This window comes from Lissotriton vulgaris, chromosome 2_1 (genome assembly GCF_964263255.1).
Source record: "Lissotriton vulgaris chromosome 2_1, aLisVul1.2, whole genome shotgun sequence".
NCBI classification, from domain to species: Eukaryota; Metazoa; Chordata; class Amphibia; order Caudata; family Salamandridae; genus Lissotriton; species Lissotriton vulgaris.
In genome coordinates, this window is record NC_141687.1 from 1,809,207,031 (window position 1) to 1,809,232,640 (window position 25,610).

At 43.4% G+C, this 25,610-nt stretch overlaps 1 protein-coding gene across 1 annotated transcript in view; it reads right to left on the reverse strand.

Annotated features, from left to right (window-relative positions):
• The window catches only part of PTPN5 (protein tyrosine phosphatase non-receptor type 5), a 529,877-nt gene that overhangs the window by 47,036 nt on the left and 457,231 nt on the right, over window positions 1-25,610 (reverse strand). The window contains exons 9-10 of the mRNA XM_086957871.1: window positions 3,868-4,005; window positions 3,166-3,276 (exon numbers count right to left, since the gene is read on the reverse strand). Of these exons, the coding sequence (XP_086813997.1) occupies window positions 3,166-3,276; window positions 3,868-4,005 (249 nt within the window). The remainder of the gene's footprint in view (window positions 1-3,165; window positions 3,277-3,867; window positions 4,006-25,610) is intronic.

The following is a 25,610-nucleotide window of genomic DNA, read 5'->3' on the forward strand; positions in this document are numbered from 1 at the left end:
GACATGATTTGGTGCTGCCTCTTAAGCTGGGTGAGGTGTCCAAAGCTAGCCCCCTGATCTGGCCCAGTGGTAGGGAACCCCAGGGTCCATCTGCAGTGACTGAGGAGAAATTCTTCAAGCCTTCAACTCATCCCCCCCCTCTCAGCAACTTCAAGTAACCAGCCACTAAGGGCGCAGAACCATCCAAGCGCCAAGAAGTCTACTTTCCTTTGACCAGAGATCGCTGGGGGATCGACCAGGTACTGGACTTGTGCGGCCCTGCGCAACCCCTGCCTGCATTGGGGTCTAACCGCCCCATCTCTACCCTCCATTCCCCCCAGCATTGCTCGCTGTCTCACTTGAAAGCGCTATAAATGGTCCCCTCCTCAAGCGCTATGGCCAGAGACTGCCCGTTCATCAGAATCTATTGAAATGGCCTTCCTTGCCCTGCCGCTCCTAGAGCTGTGAAGCATCTCCCAAGCGCTGTACCTTGCGCTCCTCTGAGGCGCCTGAGGGAATCCTGTGATGAGCGCGGCATTGGCGCCGCTCCTTCGATGCCCAGGGTGCTTCCGGCCGCCAGCGCTGCTGCCTGCCCTTGCGCCGGGTCTCGCGGCCCCAGCGGAGCCCACTCCGTCACTTGCTTCCCCCCTCGGCGGCCCCCGTGTGCCAGGAGAGGGCGGCCGCATCGCGTGGACCAGGCCGCGTAGGCCTGAAGGCAAGCTGTTCCCTCTCACATGACAGGGAACGCGACCGCGTCACCGGCCATGCCCCCGCCAGAGCCGCGGAGCTATTGGAGGCTGCAAACGAGCCCCTCATCAGCGCCGGCACCCGGAGAAGAGCTGGATTCGCCGCGGAGGGGTGGTGGAGAAGCCCCGGTGCCCCCCTCGGCTCTGCCCCGCATTGTGTCACCTTGCCCCGGGCCGGTGCTGTGCGACAGTCCCTGCACTGCACCGGGCAGCGTGCGGGCCCGGTTGGAAGAAAGCTCCTCCCTCCACCTCAAGCCACCGCAAGGGCCCCGTAGGGCCGAAGAAGTGAGGTAACCCCCTGGGGAGGAGGGCGATAGGCCGGGAGAGGCCCGAGGTCGCCCCTCCCCCAGGGTTAACTGAGACTGGGCCCTGTTGGCCCCCTTCTAATGTGCCTCAAGAGTTTGGAGGTGGGAGGATTAAACACTGTTCATAGTGCACCATATTTACAAGCCTGAAATGTTCATAGTGCACCATATTTACAAGCCTGAAATGTTCATAGTGCACCATATGTACAAGCCTGAAATGTGTGCACCATATTTACAAGCCTGAAATGTTCATAGTGCACCATATTTACAAGCCTGAAATGAAAGGGAGATTCACTTCACTGTACTGAATTTTCTTGCAGAGGTGGGCTCCCATAGTATTCTGATGATCTAATCTAGGTCGCAAGCCGACCGGTATTCACAAGAAGAAAGGCTTGTCACAAATGACTAAAGGTTGTGTTCTTTGGAGTTCCTTGTTAGACTGATAAGTACTTGCCGATATGTTTTATTACCTTTAAGGAAAAGCGTCCATGAGAGGTTTGATGTGTTACTTAAAAGCATTACTATAGTAGCTTCTTGTAGGATTCTCCAGGTTAATACAAATATCCCTTTGCCTGTCAGAGAGTCTGATGCGACAGGCGGGGTTAGTTAGTGTTTCACCGCTAGATGAGCGGGTTATTATTTTAATGAAGTGTTCACCCATTCCTAGGAAATGCAACCTGAACGTGATTCATGAAATGTCTTAATGAAATGCTTACCTGAAATGCTAATGAATTAATAATGCATCGCTCTATTTGAAAGCCTATATAAAAGATCTTGATTTCTTTCAAATACAACTACTGGTGTGGTCTCCATCATTGCGCCACTGTGTGTTTCCTTGGATGTGTGTGTCAAGTAGTTGCTTTACACGCAAGCCCCTGGCTGCCTTCCTGCTCGAGCCATGCTACCCCCTTGAGAGCTGGTGCCCCCAGTTCTTAAACGCCCCCAGCACAACGCACACGTTTAAGGAACACTTTTTTTTGTCGTCATGCCTCGCCCCGCCCACGCCCACAAGGGACTACTTTGCTGGTAAGGTTCTTTTACCATTCAAATGTATATGGTGGGCATCTGTATAGCCTATGTCCTTCTGCTGCAACTGCCCTTTCCAATGCTGTTTTGGGTGTTGTGATTGGTGCTGTGGTTCCTGAGATTACCCACCTCAAAGGTTTGGGCTCTCTCTTTATAATATTAGTATGGACCACAATATGACAGGAGAAACTAGGTTCTATCTATACTGAAGGCTGCCTTTCCTTAATAAAGTACTTTTTTGTTTCTGTGTCAAATAAAGCTTGTGTAGCAAGGGAGCTTTCAGTATGGAGCTTTCATTAGTTAGTATGTTTGTTTGACAGCAGCACTGTAAACCCAGACTTAACCCCTCTCCTGCTGATGACGGAACCGCTCCGTCATCAGCTACGGTTGGGCTGTGCTGATGACGGAGCGGTTCCGTCAAGGCCCGGCCGCCGCGCCTGCGCGGCGCTGTTTTCGCGCCTGCGCGGCAGTTGTATTGAGCGGGGCGGGTCATGACGGAACCGCTCCGTCACCAGCACAGCTCAACCGCGGCTGGTGACGGAGCAGTTCTGTCACCAGCATGCGGCTGCCGCGCGGCCGCCCCGCCCCGTTAGCGCTGCGGCGGAATAGCCGCCGCAGCGAAAGAGTTAATGAGACAGTTAAACATTTTTAAATACAAGCATAAATACAGATATCATTATACTGAATTATATGCACCCAGGAATGTAATGCATAAAAAGGGGTTAAAGCTGAAAATGTAAATTCAGTGTTTGCAGTTTTAACTTTCCTAGCACAGTATGATATTTTCTTTAAAAAATACTGTATTCAATAAAGCAAAAACATGTGTATATACTACCTTTTTATGAAAATGAACAGTATCATTAAGGACCTGATTTAGATCTTGGCAGATAGGTTGCTCCACCACAACCGTGATGGATATCATGTCCGCCGAAAGATAAATTCCCTTATATTATATGGGATTTATATTTCGGCGGACAGGATATCTGTCACCATTTTGATGACGTAACCCGTCTGCCAAGATCTAAATCAGGCCCTTGGTGTTATCATAGGAGTCCTACACTTTCAAACTATAACTCTACAGTGAGACACACCGGAAGTGAGGATCTCACCTTTATGGTAATAAGCCTTAACATGTAGTCATCTGTGTGTATCAGCTTGTTGATGATGATCTCCATGCCGTCATAGGTCGTTTTGTCTTCTGGACAGTACTCTGTGCATTTCTGTAAAAAACAAGTAGTGTATTAATCTACTGGTCTAGCAACATGCAATTCATCTTTTGGGCAAACATATGTCTCACATGTCTGGATAAGGCTGTGAGTCTAAAAACTGAGAATTTCATAACTGCTGGTGCATGACGCAAACATCACAAGAACAATGCAGTAGAGGTAAATGCTCGCCCCCTGATATCTGACAGGATCCACAAGTCGCATGTAGGAATTGTAGTAAGGCCAACTCAGCGTTCTTGTTGTGGTAAGTAAACATGCTTAACCCAGAGCTTCTCTGAGTGCTGCTGACCTTCTGCCATCTGCACCAATGGATCCATTCAAAATGCATTTATAAGTCTGTGAAGTAGTTCTACAAGAGTAAATTGGGCCAAGTGTTCATGTGCAGACCTCATGCACTAGTTGCATGTGCAAATCAAAATTGTCCTCCTTTTATACAAAGAAATTATTCTGCCGCAGAAAAGTTAATGATAACCTGCAATGCATGTGACTTATTTCCATTTTATTTGTTGTGTAATATAGTACATACTTCTCACAATACAATGGTATTTAAATTATGTACACATAATAGCACATAGCAACCATTACCTCATTTACTTCCTCTATGTTGGTGATCATTACAATGATAGGTGCATGTTGTTGCCAAACCATTCTCCAGAAATCACTGACAGTGTTAACAGTTGGCCCCTGAGTGGCAATGTACTCCCTCTCCTTCTCTTCATAGCCCTGTGAAGAACACAATGACACATGACTGTTTTTTGAAAACATGCAATACCAGTACTTCTGCTTGGAGATAGAGGTCATGTAAGACATTTGTGAATCAATTTTGTAATTTTTCATTACACAATTTCTAGAAACTCTGGAAAGTCGCAAACCAGCAGTCACTTGCACCATGCCTCAAAATAGCAATTCATTACCACATGCCCCAAGACACCCTCACAACAATTTGGATACATTCATGCCCACATACCACTAACATTACATCATACAAGATGGCCACCGCTCCAACAGAGTAAGCCGCACTGCCACTCTCCTACTGCCCCTTACCCGCTTCTCATGCTATCTCTCCTCACAGTCGCCCACCACTAATCACAAATACGCATCCTCAAAACCATCCCAACCAAAGCAACTCACATCAACACTCAAACACAAACTACCTACTTGCTCCCAACCGCTTACATCCAGCCCCCAATGAAACACATTCATGACTTCATCTCAGATAGATAGATAGATAGATAGATAGATAGATAGATAGAGAGATAGATAGAGAGATAGATAGATAATGTTTTTTGAGATTTTTCCATCCAGGAAGGGCAGATACATGGACACTTTCTACTAGTTATTCCTCTCTCCTTCAATTTTACCGCCCCTGGATACATGAGTATCAACATAGATATAAAGAATAGTTTAAATCTTATTTAAGTAATTTTCCTATGTGGTGCATACTTTATCATCGTAGACATTGGGTAAAACTCAATGGTATGTACCCTATCACGTCTGAGATATAAATGAAAACTGCACCTAAAAGTACTTTCATTGTGGGCACGACCCTATCCTATGGCCCCATCTTCTGATACTTTAATTACAGCGACCTGAAAATCTGTCTGGAATCGTCATTTTGAATGTATGTAATTTTTCTTGGGTAAGTTATATAGTTTGAAAAATTTTGCACCTGAAATGAATGCTCCTCATAGAGGTAAACCTGAAAGGCAAGTTTCAGAACAGGCTGGTGGTAGAAGTGCTATTCTATATTGTAAAACCAAGTTTCATTTATTCTAATCTATGGTTTAATCATAATAAAGTATTTTTGACATTCTCCTATTCTTAGATAAATGACATGCTACACAATGATTTTGACATGAATTAGGTTGGTTTCAAAAATAACATTTGTAGAAAGTTTCTTAGAAAACACTCCAAATGTGTGTGCATAAAACAAATGCACGGGGGCTTTCGTCTGCTTCCTCGTTGTCTGTTCTCAGGGAGTTAATTCAATGGCTCTTAAAAAATGTTTGATGGACCCCACATTAACTTCTTTCCATACTCTGAAAATGACTTCCTTCATTGGGAGATATATTTGTAAAGTGTCGTTTCAGCATGTATTGTGGGTATTTGTTCATACAGATAAAAGCCTTTGCATTCTTTCTTCAACATTTTATATCAAATTCGCATTAGGCTTTGTACCAATTTCAAGAGGACTCATTATTAATTCTGATATAAGTCCTATAAATATGTTTTTGAGGAAAAAATATTGAGTAAGGGAAGATAAAAAATGGGGAAAAAATCTTGTGATGTACTGTAAAGTAGCTGCTCCCTAAAAGCTTATGAGATTGGATAGAACAATCACCCTTCCGTTATATTCTTTTGGAGCTTATCACTGCGAATTGCTAGTGTTTTCATCGGGGGAAAGTTAATTTAGTCATGGAATGCATTACATAGTGGATAAAGCAAATACATAAATGGCAGAATAGACTTTTTCACCAAAGCTCTTCTGCCTATAATAGAGATCGGAAGGTACTCACATTTACCCATTAGTCTACTAACCATTATTAATGGTGGCTTAGAACTGTTATTTTATAACCCCTCCAATGTCACCCTTTAGGAATAAAATCATCTCATCAGCAATCATATAGTCTTACCTTAAACATCCCGTTTAGAGGCAAGCATACACACAAAGCTGAACCGAGAGCTTCTGTACATTGTTTTAAAAGTAAGTCATAAACAATGGAGATAAGGAACATCCCAGGCAGGCTCCCTTCTTGTTTGGTACTGACCAAATCTTTTTAGAACTTATAATATTTGAACAATATATAATCCGATGTATAATTCTTTTATAAACCTTGTGAGGCATGATTGAAACCATTTAATAATGTATTAAATAGACATTGCAACCAAAGTTAAAAAAGCATTTTCAGCATTTTGCAATGCTATAGGAGGGGGAGTTTTCTGGTCTTGAAACTGGCTGATGGCTTCTATAAGTCACAGTACGCTAATGTATTTCAGACACTTTCAATCCTGCAAGTTAGTAATTTGGCTACAATATTCTAGGCATCATTGAAAAGAGCAACAGGTTGGTAAAAATATGTTTCGTTCTGTGACCTTTATGGTTTTTAATACACTAATTAATATTTCTGAATTAAAGGCGGGTGAATGCTTCCCCCTAATAAGGGTATCATTGAAGGATATTCTAAGAAGGCTTAATGATTGTGGTGTAAAATATTATAGCATTCTGCATTGGGACCATCATCCCTACTGGATTTTCCATTCTTTAGACCCATTCTTATTTTTATCATTTCTCCTTTTAAGGTAGGCCATTGTAAGCACAAGTAGAGGAATAGTTAATTTATCAAGGATATCAAAACTTTCCTGTCCAGATATTTGCAAGTCCAACTGATAAAGCCTTTTATAGTGCTTAAAAGATATAATCTATTTATTACAGTATCTTGGTGAACTGACAGTTTTGCGGATTCATTATTTCTTCAATCTAATTTCTGACTCTTTTTTCATTGTCCTTTAATGCCAGTACCTTTCCTAACAACTTCCATTCTTCATAACTTTTCTCCCAACATTGGCTTCATTTGGGATGGTCTCATGAATATATTATTACTTTAAAACTTTGTTCCAAAGCTAGCTGGTTGTGTTACTTAACATATGTTCTTTTAAACTCCTCTGCTAATTTTCTAAAGTTATCTAAGAAATCTCTCTTCTGTTTGTTAATTTTAGCCATCTAGAATATATTTCTTCCTCTTAAAATGGCATTAAAGCCTCCCAAACTTTTGCAATATCTGTTGTCCTTTTGAATGTATAAATAAACAAGGACTGAAACCCATTATTGTCCAATTAAATTCAAAGTCTTGCAATAAAGATATATCTAGGGCCGAGTTTTCAGGGTTAGAGTTTTATGTTGAGTAGATAATTCTAATACTACTGCTGACAAACTAAATGGGAGTATGGGTTATCTCTTTCACCTGCAAAGTGTGTGAGAATAGTAAGTACCCAATCTATAAAGAAGATTTATACTTCTTTTTCAATTTACTATTGTTCGTGAATTCAACAACCCTAGCTCTGTTCTTAAATTATCTAATGTTGTGAGCTTAGTTTGGCCTCCATAATTGTTAGTGGTATCCACATCCGAAATGGCAATGCATTAAAAATCATTCTCAGCCAGCCGTCTTGTCAAATCTAACAGTAATTTGTAGCATGGTCTTGAATTATCCTCTACTGGGCAGTAGTAAGAAAACAGGCTTTTTGCAAGCCCCCCCCAGTTTGGACTACTAGATACTGGTTATGATTCTGAAAGTGCACTGGGTCCTGCTAACCAGGCCCCAGTGCCAGTGCTCTCTCCCTAAAACTGATACATTTGAACCCCAATTGGCAAGGACTTCAACCCCCTTACAAGTCCTTGGTAAATGATACCAGTGGCACCCAGGGCATGGGAGTTAAAGGGGTCACCAGGGCTTGAAGCACCCTGAATGATCCAAATAAACAAAGGAGCAGTACACATTGCTTGAACTCAACTTTGCCCTCATCATGTGTGGCAAGGTCAAAGCATTATCTTTCATATATGCCAGTCACCCCATAAGGAAGGCCTCCTACGCCCAGGAGGCTGGGTGCATTATAGTAAAGGTGTGGATATATAACTGCAAGCATGTATGTCCCTATAGTAGCTTTTTCAATTAAGAGCTACAATAAGTGAACAATGGTCTATTGGAGAACATGGGCTGGCACCTGGGCAACAATGAGGTTGCCAGCTCCTTTATGGTACTGCTGCAATATGTCATGTTTGATATCAAACAACTTGCCTCATCACCCTTGACATGATTCTTATGTCAGAGCTGATTTGGGATGTATGTATGTATGTATGTATGTATGTATGTATGTATGTATGTATGTATGTATGTATGTATGTGTCTTGTAAAGCACACTGCTACCCTGAGGCGTCGTGACGATGTAGACCGCTGGGGAACCCGTCCTGGCTATCCCTGTGAGATGGTCCCTACTGGGTATCTCCAAGGTGAAACCAGGCATCCCCGGCGATTGTGGGGGGCCGTTGTAAAGATGAGGCAAGCTAAAGCCCAGAGTTGCCGAGTGTGATCCCTGGTTAGAGTAGGCACCGAGGCGAGAATTATCGAGTCCGCTGACCCTGGTCCACGACCCTGCCGCGTCGGGAATTGAACCCCGGTCCCGGGCCGTTCTCTGCTTCCGGGTCTGCCACCTCTAACCAGTGAGCCACACCACTCCACAGTGAGCCACTCCTTAGGTGGCTACCTTAGAAACATCCCACGTGGTTGCCCTAGCCTTTCCTGTGCTCTGGCTGGCAGCTCGTTGCTACTGCTGCCAAAAGAGGAAGCCAACACCTTGCCAGGAGGTGTGAATTCTCCCAGGAGTCATAAATAATTTTGTGGCCTCCATCCCTAACAGGATGGCTAGTGAAGTGGCACATCAAGGGTATGATCTTCAAAGCTTCCACCTCTGATCCAGGCTGCCTCCCAAAGGATAAAACATCTGTTCCCCTGCCCCAGGCACACCTGCACCCAGGCACATGTGAAAATGAGGTAGGCAGGAGTTGTACACCCCAGAAGGCTAACCACACTCCTAGGGTGGGCTACCTGGTCTGTACTACTAAGGAAGGTTTCTGCTATTTTTAAGTTGGTAGAATAGGGGTTCTGTGTAGAAAAAGTGACACATACTCCTGGATGTGGTCAGCTGGGGGACTGATTAGCCACTTGGGCTAGTAGCCTGTTGGCCGCTTGCACCCACATCCTTAATGCCTCTAGATTTAGGATTGAAGGGGCACTCCTGGCATCAGAAATAGTGAACACAGAAGAGACCAGAGTCTGAAACAACAGGTCCTGAAAAAAAACAAAGGTATGATACTTTGCACTTGTGGCAACCATCCTGATACTGCATGACTGTAACTCCTCCCGGACCAAAGACTGGTTCCCCCAGACAGTGGGACCCCTTTGAGAGCCATATGCAACGCCAGACTCCCTTAGACTAGTGGCACTAGTCCCTGCAGTCTGAAGACAAGAACAACATACCAAAATCAAAGAATCGCTTGCCATTGGGCCCTCCGAGGGATCGCCCAGCAAGTTTCAGATGGCTACGTTTTCCATCGGAAATTCGGATGTCGAAATAACATCCTGCTGATCTTGCTGCTGCCAAGGCTTGTTGGTTTGTCAGTCCGGCAGCCACCGCCATTACTTGCCACTGCAACATAAGGGAACACCAAAGAACCTTCAACTGACCACAACAGTGGCCCTGTTGACTTTTTACACTTGTTTCCCCACCAGCACCGTCCAAGTGCAAAAACTAGCTCCTCCGAAGCTCCCACTTCAGCACTTAGGACAGCCAGGACAACTCTGCACCTGGGCCTCTCGAGCCAGGTAAAATCGAACTGACTGTCGTGACTTGGTCCTGGGACCCTATCACCTCAGTTGGTTGCATTCAACTCAATCTGCAAGTGACCGATTGTCACTAGTGCTTTTTACTATTGCTAGCAATGCTAAAGTTTTGAAGTATTGATCTGCACTGATTTATTTTTGCTTCTAAAAGCCATAACTCCACTTGTCCTAATCCGATTTACTTCATTTCAGTGTCTAACTTCATAAAAAATCTGTTTATTTTTAGAAATTGGTGTGGGTACTCTGAAATGCTTAAAACATGATCCCCTAGTAAAGCCTTGTTATTGTTTGCAGTGGCAGCTGGCACGGCTTGCAGTTGGCGGGAGAGCGCACGGTGGGGGTGAGCGCGGGTCGCAGTGGCAAAAAAGAAATAATTAACACTTACCTTGCCACAGGGTCCTGTGTCTTTGCTCCTGCTCCACTGCGTCCAGTTCCAGGAACAAGAAGCACAGCCAAGCTCTTCTGACCAATCACAACGCTGCAATGCTATTTTGTGATTGGTGTGAGCGCCATGACATGGCGCTCAGCCAGGGGCTGGAGGGGTGAACATGTTCTCCACACAGGCTGTAATGTAGCCTGCATGGAGAACTGGGAAAGTGCGCATGACTGTTTTAGGTGGCCCGAGAGGGCCAGCCAAACAGTCATTGCACACTTAGGATGGTTCTACCACTTCTCCCCTGCCCTGCAGCTCTACCCACCCCCTCACGCAAAGCTGTTGCAGAAGGAGGACAAAATAAAATAAAATTAACATTAGTTATTATCATTAAATGTTTTCCTTTCTTTTACTGCTGCACCATAGTGGGGTGACGCTCCTCCGCCTTAGCAGAGGAGCCACCACTGGTTCTTTGCCACACTACCAGGACTGAGCCAAGGATGAATATTTTTGAATCCAAGGACCATCACTGGTGTATTGTGAGAGTATTGCAAAGTGAAGCCTAACCAGCCTACATAATACTGCACTTTCCTGCAGCTGTAATAGTTTGTCACAATATTTTTCTAGTCACACTCACCCACACTCACTGCTTTTGTTAATCTATCTCTAAAGATATTATCCTTATCCCAACCTCCCATTTGACTAGAATCCCCTTATATGTTCCAGATGTTGACAAAAAATGAGATGTTCTATCCAATCTCAGTTGGATAGTTTTTCAGTTCTCTAAACAGAGTTCTCAGTGAGAAAGAAGGTCCAGAGATAGTATTGCTAATTTTTAGAGATGGTAAGAGGAGGTTAACTCATTGACCTGGACTTTGCTGTTGTCTTATTATTAGAAGTTATGAAAACAAGTAAGTGCACAGTGCGCATTTGTGGATATTGATATTCTTCTGATCAGAGAAAATTCAAAATTCAATATAATTTTTATTTTCTGCTTTCATTCTTCAAGTTTATATCCTGGCTCATAGATTGTCATCATACTCCAAAGGTTTCCAGATATAGTTTTATTTAAGCATTCAACAGCCAGTTTTATTTAAGCAATCAACAGTTGACACGTGTTTCACCCTTTAGCAGTCATTTGGACCAGGGCTTACTCAAGGCTGCAATAAATGTGATAAGCATCATAAGTTTAAAATAGATTAAGAACCAGTTACTGTCACCACCATGTGCTGTGTGATGGGAGTGCCAAGAATTCAAACAAAGTGCTGAATCAAAGGAATCAAAAAGTGATGAAAGAATAAAAAAACTAGTGAAAAAACAATAACATTTGTTGTGAAAAGAATAAATGGGGTTGAGATAAAAGAAATAAAGACAAGCTTCTGTAGTGCTGGCAATAAGAGTTAAGCTAGAAACGCAATCTGGTATGCAGCTTACATATAGAAACAAGCATTTGCAATGCAATAGGTCTCGCATTAGGAAAGTTTGAGCTATTGGTATTGTAAATGACACATTTTTTGTTTATGTGTTGGTTTTGAAAATAGCGAAATAAATAGCTTTGTCACTTGCAATGCCAATAGTTTGAACTTTGGCAAATGTGACTCGTGTAGCATTTGTAATGCAATATGTGTTGTATTTACGTGGCTTACATGTATTGATATCACAAATAACAATGGCTTTTACATTCAATCCACCTTTTGGCTTCCAGCCTCCTGAGCCGCTCCAACTCAATACACTGTGTAAAAAACCTGGGAAGGCTGGGTGGTAGTACTTATATGGTTCCTGGCGGTTTTCAGAACTTTCCCTGCACTGAAATGTGAGGAAACTGTGAGATATTGGCCAAAATGTGTAGTTTGCAGGTCATTCTGCATACGAAAACCTAATGGGATACACGTAGATGAATGAGCCCTTACACAACGTGATCTTACGTCACCTTTCTGATGAGCAAAAGGTTCATTAATGTATCATATTTTCTCGCTCTAAATTGTTTGCAAAGAGGAAGCTATTATTCCAGAGTTTAACCAGCATAATTAAGTAGGATTTTTTAACAGGAAATTATGCAGTTTCATGAATTTAGTATATATCAAAGAAAGAGCACAGATAATTTTATGAATGAGGTCAATCGTAGGCAAATTAAAACTTTCCCTTTCAATAGATAGCATGTATTCTGATTTACTAAGTTGAGACGCTTCTGCGTGTTTAAGCAAGTGATTTCATTGCATTTAGAAGGCACCTTATTTTTTCCTAACATGTTCTTTGCAGCCCTGCTAAGTGCCAAACATCGAAGGTTAGACGGACTCATTTCGGTGCATATTCCCACATCACTGGACTGAAATGCAATGTCCCGCAAATGTAGTAGTGCCCCTCTCCCTCCACGTTTCCTCTAGGTGCTTTACAGGCGCGATGCCGGTGTCTGTGCTGGAGGAGAGATTCAATGCTAGCAGCATCTCGCTGTTTGGTGTCTCTCTGCCCTCCACTGTCTTCAGTCTGGTTCAACTTAGACCAGTACTGCTCCAGCAGGTACAGTGCTCTCTGCGTATCTGGAAAGTACCAAACAATAGTGTCATGCAAGTCTGTAAAAGGGTCACATGCGTGGATGCAGGCGAGTCCTACCCGCGTGGACAGGGTAATGAAAAAATGTCTGTAATAATATCCGGAGGGTTGACAGAGGCTCTATATAATGGACGTGGCCAGCAGTATAAAAAATGCAACGTCGCTTATTTTCGGGGAATCTGATTTTTATACTTAACACATACACTTATAATGAGCGACCATAACAGACACATAATAGGGTGTAAGGTTGCAAATGCCGAGGATCGCAATACCAAGTGCGCAGAACGACTGCCGAAAACGAGGCCTGACACGCAAAAGGGATTTCCGGCCGGGAGAAAGGAGAGGCGTGACACGCACTGAACGGACGGAGAAACAACGGAGCGGGCTGCGGAGTCTGGTCTGACACGGAGGGACAGGACGAGAGGAGCCGGTGAGGGGGGGCGTCGGGGCACTTTGACGGTGCCCGCCCCCCCAGTGATGGAAGCCCTGCTTGTGCCCGGTGAGCGGGGTTGGGAGTGTGTGTGTGCGGGTTTGTAAGAGGGGGGAGGGGGGTGCGCACGCTTGTGTGTGCCTGCGTGTCTTGTGCCTGTCTGCGTGTATGTGTGTGTGTGGGTGGGGTGTGGGGTGTGGGGGCGGCAGCGTGTGTATGTGTGCGAGTGCGTGCATGCAGAAGGGTGGGGGATGGCTGTGTCTGTGCCGTTAATGCGTGCGAGGGAAGCGAGTTAGTCTGCGCAAGCGCAGCTCAGACGCGCGCTCCAGAGGTGAAATCTGACAATGTGAAAGCGCGCGTCTGATAGCTGTCCACATTCCTAAATATGGGCCACAATAGGTCTGAAGCAGACACCTGCAATGCTCACGCATTGAGGGTAGGTCTGCTCGACCTAAAAATGGCTTCACTACTGGTGCCCGGCTGGGCACTGTCCGGGACTCCCCACCAATCACAAAGCTGCCACTGCAACGTTGTGATTGGCTTTACAGGAGGGGAGGGAGCAGCATGCCTGTTCCTGTTCAGGAGCAGCGCAGCAGAGGCGGCGCTGGAGTGGGACCTGGCCCAGGAGCAGAGGCGGCACGGACCCGGTCAGGTACGTTTTTAATTTTATTTTTACATCCCCCCCCACGGTAACCCACGCACGACCCCCGTGTGACCCGTCGTGCGATCCCCCAACCCCTTCCACAAGTATATAGAGGTGCGACTGCATCAAAGCTATGTAAGTCACTGCTGATCTCCCTGATTGTGCTTCACGCTGGCCGACATGGAGAGTTACCTTCAACAGGTATTACTTTTACCTCCACATTAACAACGATGACTTCCGTGGGTTGGAAGATCGAAAACAACCATTCTAGGCATCTATGAGCCGGAAGGTCGCAATAGAAGAAAGAGAAGACCACAGCTTGCAGAAGCTTCTCTACTATGGACCTGCCCGGGAAACCATAGAGATTATTGAATGTATACATGGTCTACAAGTACAATAGGCATTTGCTAATAACTCTGTGGCCATTCCTCCGTATAGGAGAAGATGAAGAAGGGACACAGTGGATTCTAAGAAGCACATTCCTTGGTGATGGACGTCACAGCTGAAGAAGATTAACGGTTGGTTCAAAACCTGTGCAGATTATATCACGTCACACTAAAATAATGTTTATTTGCAAGGATTAAAGGTGGTAGCAGCTCACTATAGCTTGTGTACTACAGTATTTATGACACTATGTGCTCTTGTAGAAGCAGTAAATGTTTACCTTCTGCTAAGATAGTCATCTCCTCTGCCATCACACCCCTTTTCATGATTGCACACTGTGTTGTGACCAGACCTCTTTTTTGACCATTCGAGGGCCGTCATTTTGTTTTTCCCCAAACTAAGGGGCTTTGTCTGGCAGCTGCCTGCCCAATAGCTACAGCACAAACAGTACACGTGGGTCAAAGATAGAGTCCAGTGGGTAAATATCTTTGTACGTATGATGCTGTGGCAATAAGGTAAGAGTGAATTATTTCATGTTGTTGCAGGGAGCCGCAACTCACTAGAGTATTTAGGCCACAACACGCTTGAACTGTACCTCTTAGTCACAATACAAGACATACATGTGCTGACTGGTGTGTGCGTGTGATTTGAGTTTCTATGAATAGGATTGTACTTTGTGAAAAAATACTAAACTATCACCTCTAAATCCGGAATATTATCTGTCTTTAATCATGCATGCTTGACAGATGGCGCTACGACTCATGGCGCTGGAGCACAATTGTAGTGTGTGTTTGCACATTGTGCTCCAGGATTTTTACAGGGTGGGAAAGAAACAGAAGAACAATCACAGCAGTAAACGTATCGGAATAATAATACATCATAATACGAATAGCAAAACCAATAACGTTAACAACAACAGAGAGAATCATTATGCTAATAATATTATTCTAATAACAATGCTAAAAATATCACCAATAATAATAATAATAATATTAATATTAATATTAATAATAATACAATGCTGCTAGCATGGATGCCTTGTAGCTATTTGTATATAGATTTACATTTCACAGACTAGAAAGTGTTTGTTTTTTGCATTAACAATAAGTGTTTTTATGGCGGGGCTCATTTGTACTATTGTTATCTTCCCTAGAAGCATGAAAGACTGTGTCAACCCTGTATGACGCTGAACTATCAGATCTGTAAAGATACGGTAAAGATACTGCTGAGTGGACTGAGAGCGGGCAGTATTGGTGCAAGACGAGCCTGGGGTCGGAGGTGACCCTGGAATGGGCAGAGTTGCTGCTGAAGCTCGGAGTCTATAGTGATTGAGAGAAGGCAGAGGGCTCGGTGTTACTTGGCCGAGGGATATGGTCCGCAATTTGTGAGGGTTAATATTTCAGCAAGGGTACCCACGGATTGCTGTAACTTCTTATGAGCAAACTGGCCAATCAGAGCACAGCCCCTTGCAGGGGCGGCTCTAGGCTCATGGTGGCCCTGGGCATGGAGCTTAGGTAGGGGGCCCCGGAAGAGGGGGTCCGGGTGGGGCAGAGTTGGATGCCAGTGAAGAGGGGGGGGGTCAGGGTGTTTGAAAGTGGAACTGAGCCAGAGGCCGCCAAATTCCTGCCAGGGGCCGCCACGCAAATATGTATCCATCATCAGAGGATTATTATATTAAGGATATATATTGGCGTGGCGTCCCCTGGGGTTTGGTGGCTCTGTGCAGGTGCACAGCTTGCACATGCCTAAGGCCGCCCCTGCGGCCCGTGGAGCGCATTGCTTGCATTCGGCAGATAGTTAAATATTACACAAAGTTCAGTCTGGGAGGAAGTGCTGGCCCAGCTCCAGGTCACCAGAGTAGGCACCTGCTGGCAAGAACCTGAGCAGAACTGCAGGAGCAACTGGGGCCTGGAGGTGAGGGACGCTGCCGTTACTACACATGTTAAATTGTATAATCTGCATTGGCAATCTTTGTTTTTCAAAATTTAGCAGTTATGGGTGCTGGCTTCATAGCAGTACCTGTAGTTTCTGAATGCAAAAAATGTGTGAAACTGGAACCTGTATATTTGGTGACGGGCACCTGTCATTGCATCACAAACAGCAAAGCAGGCAGCTTGAGTGGCTGATTGGCACAGTGAGCTGTCTTTTGTCACAATGAGCATCAGTGAACATTCAGTCTTTGATGTCACATGGGCTGTTCTGTGGTATGCTGGTGTATCATCATACTAATAGAAGCAAACCACGTTATTAATGCACATGTAAAATGCTGGGCCTTAGATACTGGCACAAAGTTTTCAACTTTTGAGATGCAACTAGGCCGGCTGTATCAGGCAGGCGCTGCATTTTCTGTGGCACCAATGCCTCACCACTTTGCATCCATTTTTGTATTTGGCACAACATTTTTATAAGCAGATTAGTTTCTGCTTTGGAAATATATAGCTCCTAGGTAATGTGGTAGACCATGAATTATTGCAATATTACATGCTACCCCCCATAGACCACACTGTTGTGTGGCTTCAAGTCAATGTATTTGAATAACTGTGCTATAATTTTCACCAATTAGACCCATTTTTATAAAACCAACGTTGTGGCAGTATCTACATGTTGTTATATAACATCGCTTTATTAATGTAATAACTGCCCTTTCACAATAGCTTTATTAACCTTCTTGCTTCTCAAATTAGCTTGAAATCCCTTTAAGATGTTGGTGCTCGCTCACTGAGCTCGCTTGCCACGGTGCACTCCGACAGAAAGTTTACGTCTCACCACTTTCAAATGTCACCAGCCACCACTGAAGGAGCCGGCGAACAAAGGCGTGTGCTTTTACTGCTTGTGAAAGCCGTGTTTAATGTATAATGGCATAACGGGTTACAAACAAACAAGTAATAACAATATCAGATATGTAATCAGTCAAAAGTCTGAGACGGAGGTACTCATCCTCGAACCCACCCCCTCAGCCTGGGACGACTCCTGGTGGCCGACCACACTGGGAGCAGCACCAACACCCATCGACCATGCACGAAACCTAGGATTCATCATCTACTCCTCCCTCTCCATGGCTAGACAGGTCAACGCCGTCTCCTCCTCCTGGTACAACACCCTCTGCATGCTCCGCAGGATCTACAAGTGGATCCCAACCGAAACAAGAACGGTGACACAGGCCCTCCTCAGCAGCAGACTGGACTACGGCAACGTACTCTACGCAGGAATCCCAGCCAAACACCTATGATGACTACAACGCATCCAAAACGCCTCCGCCCGACTGATCGTCCATGTCCCCCGCCGCAGCCACATCACCCCCCACCTGAGAGGCCTACACTGGCTCCCCGTCGACAAGAGGATCACCTTCAAGCTCCTCACCCACGCACACAAAGCACTCCACAACACTGCACCAGCCTACCTGAACAGTAGACTCAGCTTGTACACCCCCACCTGCCTGCTCCACTCCGCCAGCCTATCCCTCGCCACTGTCCCCCGCTTCCAAAGAACGACCTCCGGCTGCAGATTCTTTTCCTACCTCGCCGGAACACCCTCCCTACCCACATAATGAAGACTCAAGACCTACTCGCCTTCAGAAGACTCCTCTAGACCTGGCTCTTTGAGCAGTAGCAGCACCCCCTCCCCTCAGCGCCTTGAGACCCTCACGGGTATGTAGCGTGCTTTACAAGTTCTATGATTGATTGATTGATCGATAGATTGCAAGCAAGGAATAAGCACTGCGACATTACTAATGCGCTCTATGGGGCAAGAAAATAATTCACGTTTAATTAGTGAAAACGACAAATAGTCTAGCCATAGAAAAGGGAGAATGTATAATCTTGTCTACTTACATGTTCAAGTTAGAACGCAGCATGGTCCTGGGTATAATCCCTTGCTTAGCGAATAATGGAGTAACGGCGTTGTACTAAATCGCCATTTTAAATGGAAAAGGGCCTTGCCTTAAAGTGATTATTATCATGTTTGGTTATTGGCCGCCATCTGTAAGTGGTGGAATGTATCAGTATGATTGAATTGTAGCAATATGTTAATATGCTTCGAGCATTGTTGAGTTTAATTTTAAATTTAGTCAAATTTACAATTGCATTAGAGAGCATGAGAGGGTCTATATAAATACATCTTTATAGCAAATCCTGACTCGTGATTCAGAGTTGGAATAAAGTTGATTTGACTGGGTGCCTGGTTGCCATTTTGGTTAGGGATTAATACTAACAGAAACTCTTTTAGGATTAGATAGAATAAACAGGGGATTAAAGGAGGGATTATGAGATAATGTCCATAAACGGAATGTGTAAATTAGTATATTTGAAATAATACTATACAGCTGTTATGCAAAATAAGCCCTAAAATGAGGGAAGAAGATATAAGGTACCTCTATATGTTAAATGGTATGAGTTTAACAAATATTACTTTCCGGGAGTATTATGGTGACCTGCGGAAACTAATTCCACTTAGTATTATTAAAATGATGTTGAGATAAAAAAATGCCCGTAGGTTAAGCATGGGCGAATTTTGCGAATCTCGCGTTCGCGAATTTTGCGGATTTGCGAACTCGCAATTCGCAAAATCCGCGAATTCTCGCGAATTTGCGGATTTTTTTTTTGTGTTCGCGCGGGTTTCTGCCAGTTCGCGAGGGTTTTGTACAATTTCGCAAACGCGAACTTACCTGTCGGGTCGCAAGTTTTGCGAACTTGTTGTTTCTACGTGTCCAGCCTGTTTGGGACACTCTTCTTCATCACTGCCACTCTGTCACCACTGCCACTCTCTGACTACTCATGCCACCCTCTGGCCCACCCATGCCACCCTCTGTTTCATCACAGCACCCTCTGGTTGTCCAGTCAGTGTACATTATTGTGGCAAAGCAAAGCACACCTTCCCTGCCTCAAGTGACCTGAATTAATTTGGGGCTGATTAATGTGTCACAGAATATTTTTTTAGCTGGCACCTGCTTCCTTAGTGCTTCCTGATTAGTGATCTTTTGCACTTGCTAAGTGCTTTCATTGTTGCAAAATTAGTTACAACACCTGCCCTGCCCCAACTGACAATAATGAATTAGGGGCTGATTAATGGATTTGAACTTCCAGCCTGGCTCCTGCTTGTCTCCCTTAGCTGTAATTCAGGACCTTTGTGGCATATGTGTAACTATTCTGAGGTTCAGAGCAGGGTCACATAATAGTTGCAAGTAGGCAACTGAACTCTGGAGGGGCCCCTCAGGAAGCACTACAGGAAATGGCTACTAATGATGAGCCTGAACTTTTGAACCTGGTAAGTAGTTTCAGTTTTGCTAAGATCGTATTTCTGCAATTTAGCGCTTATTCGCGGGGCGCGAAGTTGTACTGGGAAGCCGCGAACTCACGCGAACAGTGCGAGCAAGCCATAAAATCCGCTGCTCGCGGATTTGCGGATTTTGCGGGAGATTCGCAAATCTCGCGGATTGCGAATTTACCGAAAATCCGCAAAATCCGCGAGCGAAACGGATTTTCCGCCCATGCTTACCGTAGGTCTAACCCGTATTTTTCTAAGGTAAGGGAGTGGAGGGGGTAAATTATTTTGTTTTTTGTAAATATGGAGGACAATCAGGAGTATAGAATGCAGAGAGGCTATTAAAGTATTTGAGTGGATGAAGTAATATGGAACCAGAGGTTCATGATTACTAAAAACACTGGTTGGACGGTCAGGCAGGAAAAGAGGAAAAAGGTTAGGAGGAGCAGGTACCATCAGCCTCAGGTATGGAAAGTCTATGTGATGATCATTATTAGGGAGGCCAGCTTTGTAGTTAGCAAGTGGTGAACAGTTTCGCAAATAATACATTTGAATGGGGTATCGTACTATACACAGAGATGTCAGACAAATGAGAATGTTCTGCGGGATTATTGGTCAGTCTATTACATGTTCGAGCCAGTAGTGCCACTCATGATCCTTATTTAAGCCTTTGTTCACATTATCAAAGCGGATGAATAGAGCACTTTCCTCTTGGCTTAACCTCATGCGCGCAAGCGGAATTCCGCTCGCACGCTGAGATTTTGTAAATCGCATGTTACGTGACGAGCTGGGCTCGAAATCAGCGTGCGAGGAAGCTACCCCATGACGAGCCCAGCTCGTCATCAGCGTGGAAGGAGTTAACTTGAGTTCAAAGTTGCCTTCTCTTACATGTTGTTTCATCTTTATGAGACCACAGAAAGTAAAGGTATTATGGTGCGGATGATATTTTTCAAAGTGTCCTACTAACGGTTGCCTCTCGTATTTTTGTGGCTGTTACGGTAGTGTTGCTGAGTCCGAGTTTTTAAAGGTCAAAATGTACTGCCTATAAAGTGTTGATCACAGGGACAAGAAATCAGATAAATTACGTTGGTGCTCTCGCAATTAATAAAGTCTCAGATTTAGTGAGGATGTCCATTCACTGATACTTCTTTGGTTTTTGTTTGAACAATTAGAGCAGGTATTGAAACCTTTGGGTTGCTGTAGAAAAGATGCTTTTTTAACATGAAAAAAGATGGGTATAGTTTGTCTCTGTGGTTCCTATCTCATTTGTAACTGATTTGTGGTGAGTCTTTTAAAGCATCCAATATAGTTGAATTTTTGGTAAGGATATTCCAATATTTTTAAAGAATTGTTCAGAGATGGTGTTGTCCATTATCGTATTTGGTCATGAAACTAATAGTTGGTTTATGATCCTGAGGTTTATTGTTATGTAGGAGGGATTTGCAATCTTTTGTGCAAAATGATGTTGTGTTTGCACTAATTAATTTTCTTGGGTCATATCATCTTTGACTTAAACATTGAGTGATCTCCATGGATTTGTTTATCATATTCCTCATATAAAATGGAGTTTATTCAATCTCTTCGATATTCTCATGATGGAATGTTAGCAGTTGTGTGATGTGGATGACTGCTAGAAGCATGAAGAATGGAATTGACAGCTGTTGTTTTTCTTTGGATTTTGGTTTGCAATGTATTTTGTTGACATAAAGTCTAAGGCCTAAGAATCCAATTTCTTTTATCGAGGTAGTGTAGGTTATTTATATGCCCCACTTGTTGGGGGTTAGGCTGTCAATAAATTGTTCGAGAAGAGTTTTAAAGCCCTGCCATATGAGTAGTATACAGTTGATATACCTTCCCAAGAAAACTATGGGGCATATTATCAAGGGGGTTTATCTCCGCTTTTTTGGCTTTAAAAGCCAAGAAAGTGGAGATAAAAGTATCTCCCTATTACCTAGCTGTCGCTAACACCAGTTAGCGACAGCTATTAGGAGATAGCGACCATCTTGGGCCCCACTTTGCATGTCAGTGATATTTATCACTAATGACATGCAAAGTGGGCGTGCCAAGATGTTAACCACTGGAAACAGTCGCTAACATCGCTATCTCCTATTACCAACTTTTGGAGATATTCGCGCTAAGCGCGAATATCTCCAAAAGCTAACACCTGCCCTGAGCAGTTCTTAGCCATGTTATCCAATGGTAGGTGGATAACATGGCTAAGAGCATTAGCTCGGTAATGCATGAATATCGCTGACTTTTCAGCGATATTCATGCATTGCGGCGATTTTTATCACATTTGCGATAAACCTTGGTAATACCAAGGTTTATTTGCGGTAAAAATCGCCGCAGCTCAGCGGTAAATTTTTGTCTCTAACCAAGCAATACCGATAATTATCGCTATTGCTTGGTAATATGCCCCTATGTTTCTGAAGTAGCATTCTGAATGATCATTCCATAGCCATTGTCGTTCCAATTCCCCCATCAGGAGGCAGGCAAAGGGTGGGGCAAATTTGGCCCCCATAGCCGTCCCCTGCAGTTGTAGGTAGAACTCACCATTGAAGAGGAAATAATTGTTTTGCAAACAAAATTCCAACATTGCAAGGGTCATTGGATTTCGCCCCAGGTAGTGAACTGATCTGGTTTGTAGACATTTTTTTATTGCTGCAAGTCCATCTGTGTGTTGGATCGAAGTATAGAGGCAGACCACATCTATAGTATAAAAAAAAATCTGGTTGCCATGTAATATGTTAAAGTTTCTGCAGAATATTCTTTGTATCTCTAAAGAATCATGGTAGGCCGTTCATAAAAGGTTGCACTTCAGCATCGATAAAGAATCACAGATTTTAGCAAATGGAGACTATCCCGGCAATGATTGGTCTGTCTTTTGGTGGTGTTCCAGGTTTATGCACTTGTGGTAATAGGTAAAGACTTGGAATGACTGCTTTTTCCATGAAAAGTAGTTGTTTTTCTTCCAATGTAAGTAGATCCTTATTATACTAGGTATTTAGCAAAAGTCGTAATTTCTCTTGTATTTCCTTTGTCGGATTGTGATTTATTTTCTTATAGCAGGCTCCATCTCCCAGTTGTCGGTTGGGTTCCTGGAGGTAATCTTATGTATTCAGGAGGACAACATTGCCTCCTTTATAATAATAAAATAATAAAGACATTTGTAGAGCGCATGGATGAAGTACGCCATCTCGCCATATCAACTTCCTTAAAAATAACACCATGGATTCTGTAGCTCAGTAAGTGACTCTCGCTCTTTTTTGGTGATATTGGAAGGTACATATTTTTGTTTTAGCAGGTATTTTTGATTTTGATTTCCAGCTGAAAAGAACATGACAATAGAGTCGCGAGCTGCTAAAACTGGTGGAAAGTGTGATTTTTTACTGAGAAGTGTAGGTTTAGAATGAAAAATAACTATTCCCAGTTTTGGGCAGTTGTAGATAATGACTCTAGTGTCTCCGAAGTGACTTCTGTGGACAGGGTGTTGAGCAGATTGATAGTCTCAAGATCCTGTGCAGTGAGGTCACTGGTTTTAGTTAAATTTCCGCTTGGCGTTAACTGCAGTATTTTGTCAGCAAAGAACGAGTGCAATTTGAGTTTTCTTGTAAATTTAAAGATGTAGACCTTGGTCTATACTAGGTCCTAACATGCTACTGGACAGACGGACAATCCCTTGTTCTGGATTTGGTAGTGGGTTTTATGTAATGTTGTATTTGAGAGATTGATCACCAGATGGTTAGTTTTGGTGACTAGTTGGTTGTCCGGGATTGTGTCTTGATGAGTTCTTTGCTCCTGGCTCTTGTTTGTAGTCATATTGTACCTTGTTATTGAGGATTTGTATTTTGTGCTCTTGTTTGGTTGTCGTGAGCATTGCCAAGGCGATGTCTGCATACTTCCTCATGAAAATTTACAAGGGTCTAGTACTACTCATGACCTCTATGTTACCCACAGATTCCGCTTCCGAGTTGTTTCGGTTGAGCTACTTGGTTGAATGCAGGGGGCTGGAGTTGTGATATTGTCATATTTTTTAGCAAATGTATATACACAACCCAATTGATAATCCATCAGGTCCCATCTGAATTTTCTGTTCTTCCTTTGGATAATATCTTCTTTGTAGTCATTTGGAACTTTATTTAGGATCTCATCATTTTTGGTGGTAATATCTCCCCAGTTTGCCTGCTCAATTCTTTTTGTTAAGTAATCTATCTTGTTTTGTATTAGGCGAATTCATCTTGGGCTATATCTATTAGTCAATAGGATCGAAGGACAGGAATTTGATTCTGCGCATTAATGGATGGTGTCGTTTGACGTTGTCTCGCTATACTCACAGATACCTCAAGAATAGGCCTAACAAGCCATTGAATTTTATCTAGAAAACAGAACAAGGCCACACCGAGTCCCAATGCATTTCATACTGCAGCTGGCAGAGATAGCTCTCAAGAAAAATTAGTTTAAGTTTAAAGACATTTCTTCATTCAAATGAAGAGGACTGCAATGGGATGCCCCTTCACTCCAGCGATGGCAGTACTCTTCATGGTACGATCTGAAGATAACTTTGTCGTCAACGGGAATCCCTTCAAGAAACACCTCCAGCAATGGTACCACTATATTGATGACTTCTGGTGCCTGTGGAATGGCTCGGAAGAAGATTTAGAAGACTTCCATGGATGGCTTAATACAAGGAACGAAGACATCAAATTTAGCATTACCAAGAGTAGAATTAGCCTGACCTTTCTGGATGTAGAAGTTTTCCCGCATGACCGCAAGTTGGCCACTACTTTATATCGGAAGCCTACAAATAAAAACACAATCCTGCACTATCAAAGTTCTCATCCAAGTAATTTAAAGGACAACCTTCCTTATAGTCAACTGTTAAGAATTCGCAGAAATTGCTCCAGGAAAAAAGATTTTGAGATTTATGCCATGGCATTCTGGGAACAATTCAAATACAGAGGCTACCCAAAAAGATTGCTCAAGCATCCTATGGGAGGACCTACTTACAAAAAAATCCAAACAACCTCCTGACAAATTGGTTTGTGTGGCCACCTATAGCCCATATACAAATACATTTCACCCGATCGTTTTGAGAAATTGGAACCACCTCCAGAACTTAGATTGCTCTTTCTAACAACCACTTTTTGCAAAGGAAAAGAACCAAAGTATTGGTCAAAGTATTGTACGAGCCGATATGATCCAGTCAAGCAAGAGGAATGATTTAAGAGCCCAATGGGGAATGAAACCGATCGAGGGACATCACAAGTGTGGAAACTGCTCCGCCTGCAAACTTACAATTGAAGGATCTGAATTCACACACGACTCAGTGAAATAGATTCACAAAGAATTCTCCAACTGCAAAACAAAAAATATTGTCAAGGCAGCCACATGTCCATGTCCCAAAATATATACTGGAAAGACAAACCAGCATGCCAATCAACGAATAGTCTACCAACGTCCTCGGATCAAAAACCAGGTACTGACAAGCCCGATGGTCGTGCACCTTGTAGAAAAAAAGCACACAAAAAAAATCTGAAATGGACGGCACTAACAGTAATAAAGTCGACCGCTCAAGGAGGCGATGTTCAAACAGCTCTATTACAGAAGGAAGCGTAGCTCATTTTAAAATTCAACAGCACCTCAAAATGTTTGAATGAAATGCCTGAACTGTCAAAGATTTAATACATGGAATTGAAGGATCTGCACTGCATTTCCCATAATGCAACACAATAGATATACAAAAATAAAAGGCTGATCTATATAGTAGCCCTCAGTATTTACATGGAATGCGTAATGCCCAGCGATGACTAAATCTTTATATTTTTTTATACCAGCATTAAATATTGGAAGGAGCGTGTACAACAACATACAGAAACCACTCTGCCCATTACTTCTCGTTTTTCTTTTAAAAAACTGACCATAGGCAGCATGCAGCCGGAAATGATTGCGTACGTTATGACTTGGAATCAGATAGGGCTCTGACCTGAATCAAGGGATACCAGCAGAAAGTGAAGCTCTCTGAGTGCCAAGTAAGCTTGTGGCATTCAGCTAGTAAGTAAGAAGCAGCCATAAATAGTTTCAAGAGATAAACAGTATTTACTCGCATTATTGTTCACAAAAAGGAATTGATTGGCAGCTCATTGGGACCCCTGCATTTGAGAAAAGAAAAACTCAGTGTTGCAGCTAAAGTAAGACACTCTATTTAGGTTTTATTGATTGCGATAGATACATGTATTTTAAATAAGTACACTATCTAAGGCCACAGGCGAACGCCCTTCCTGGGGAAATATT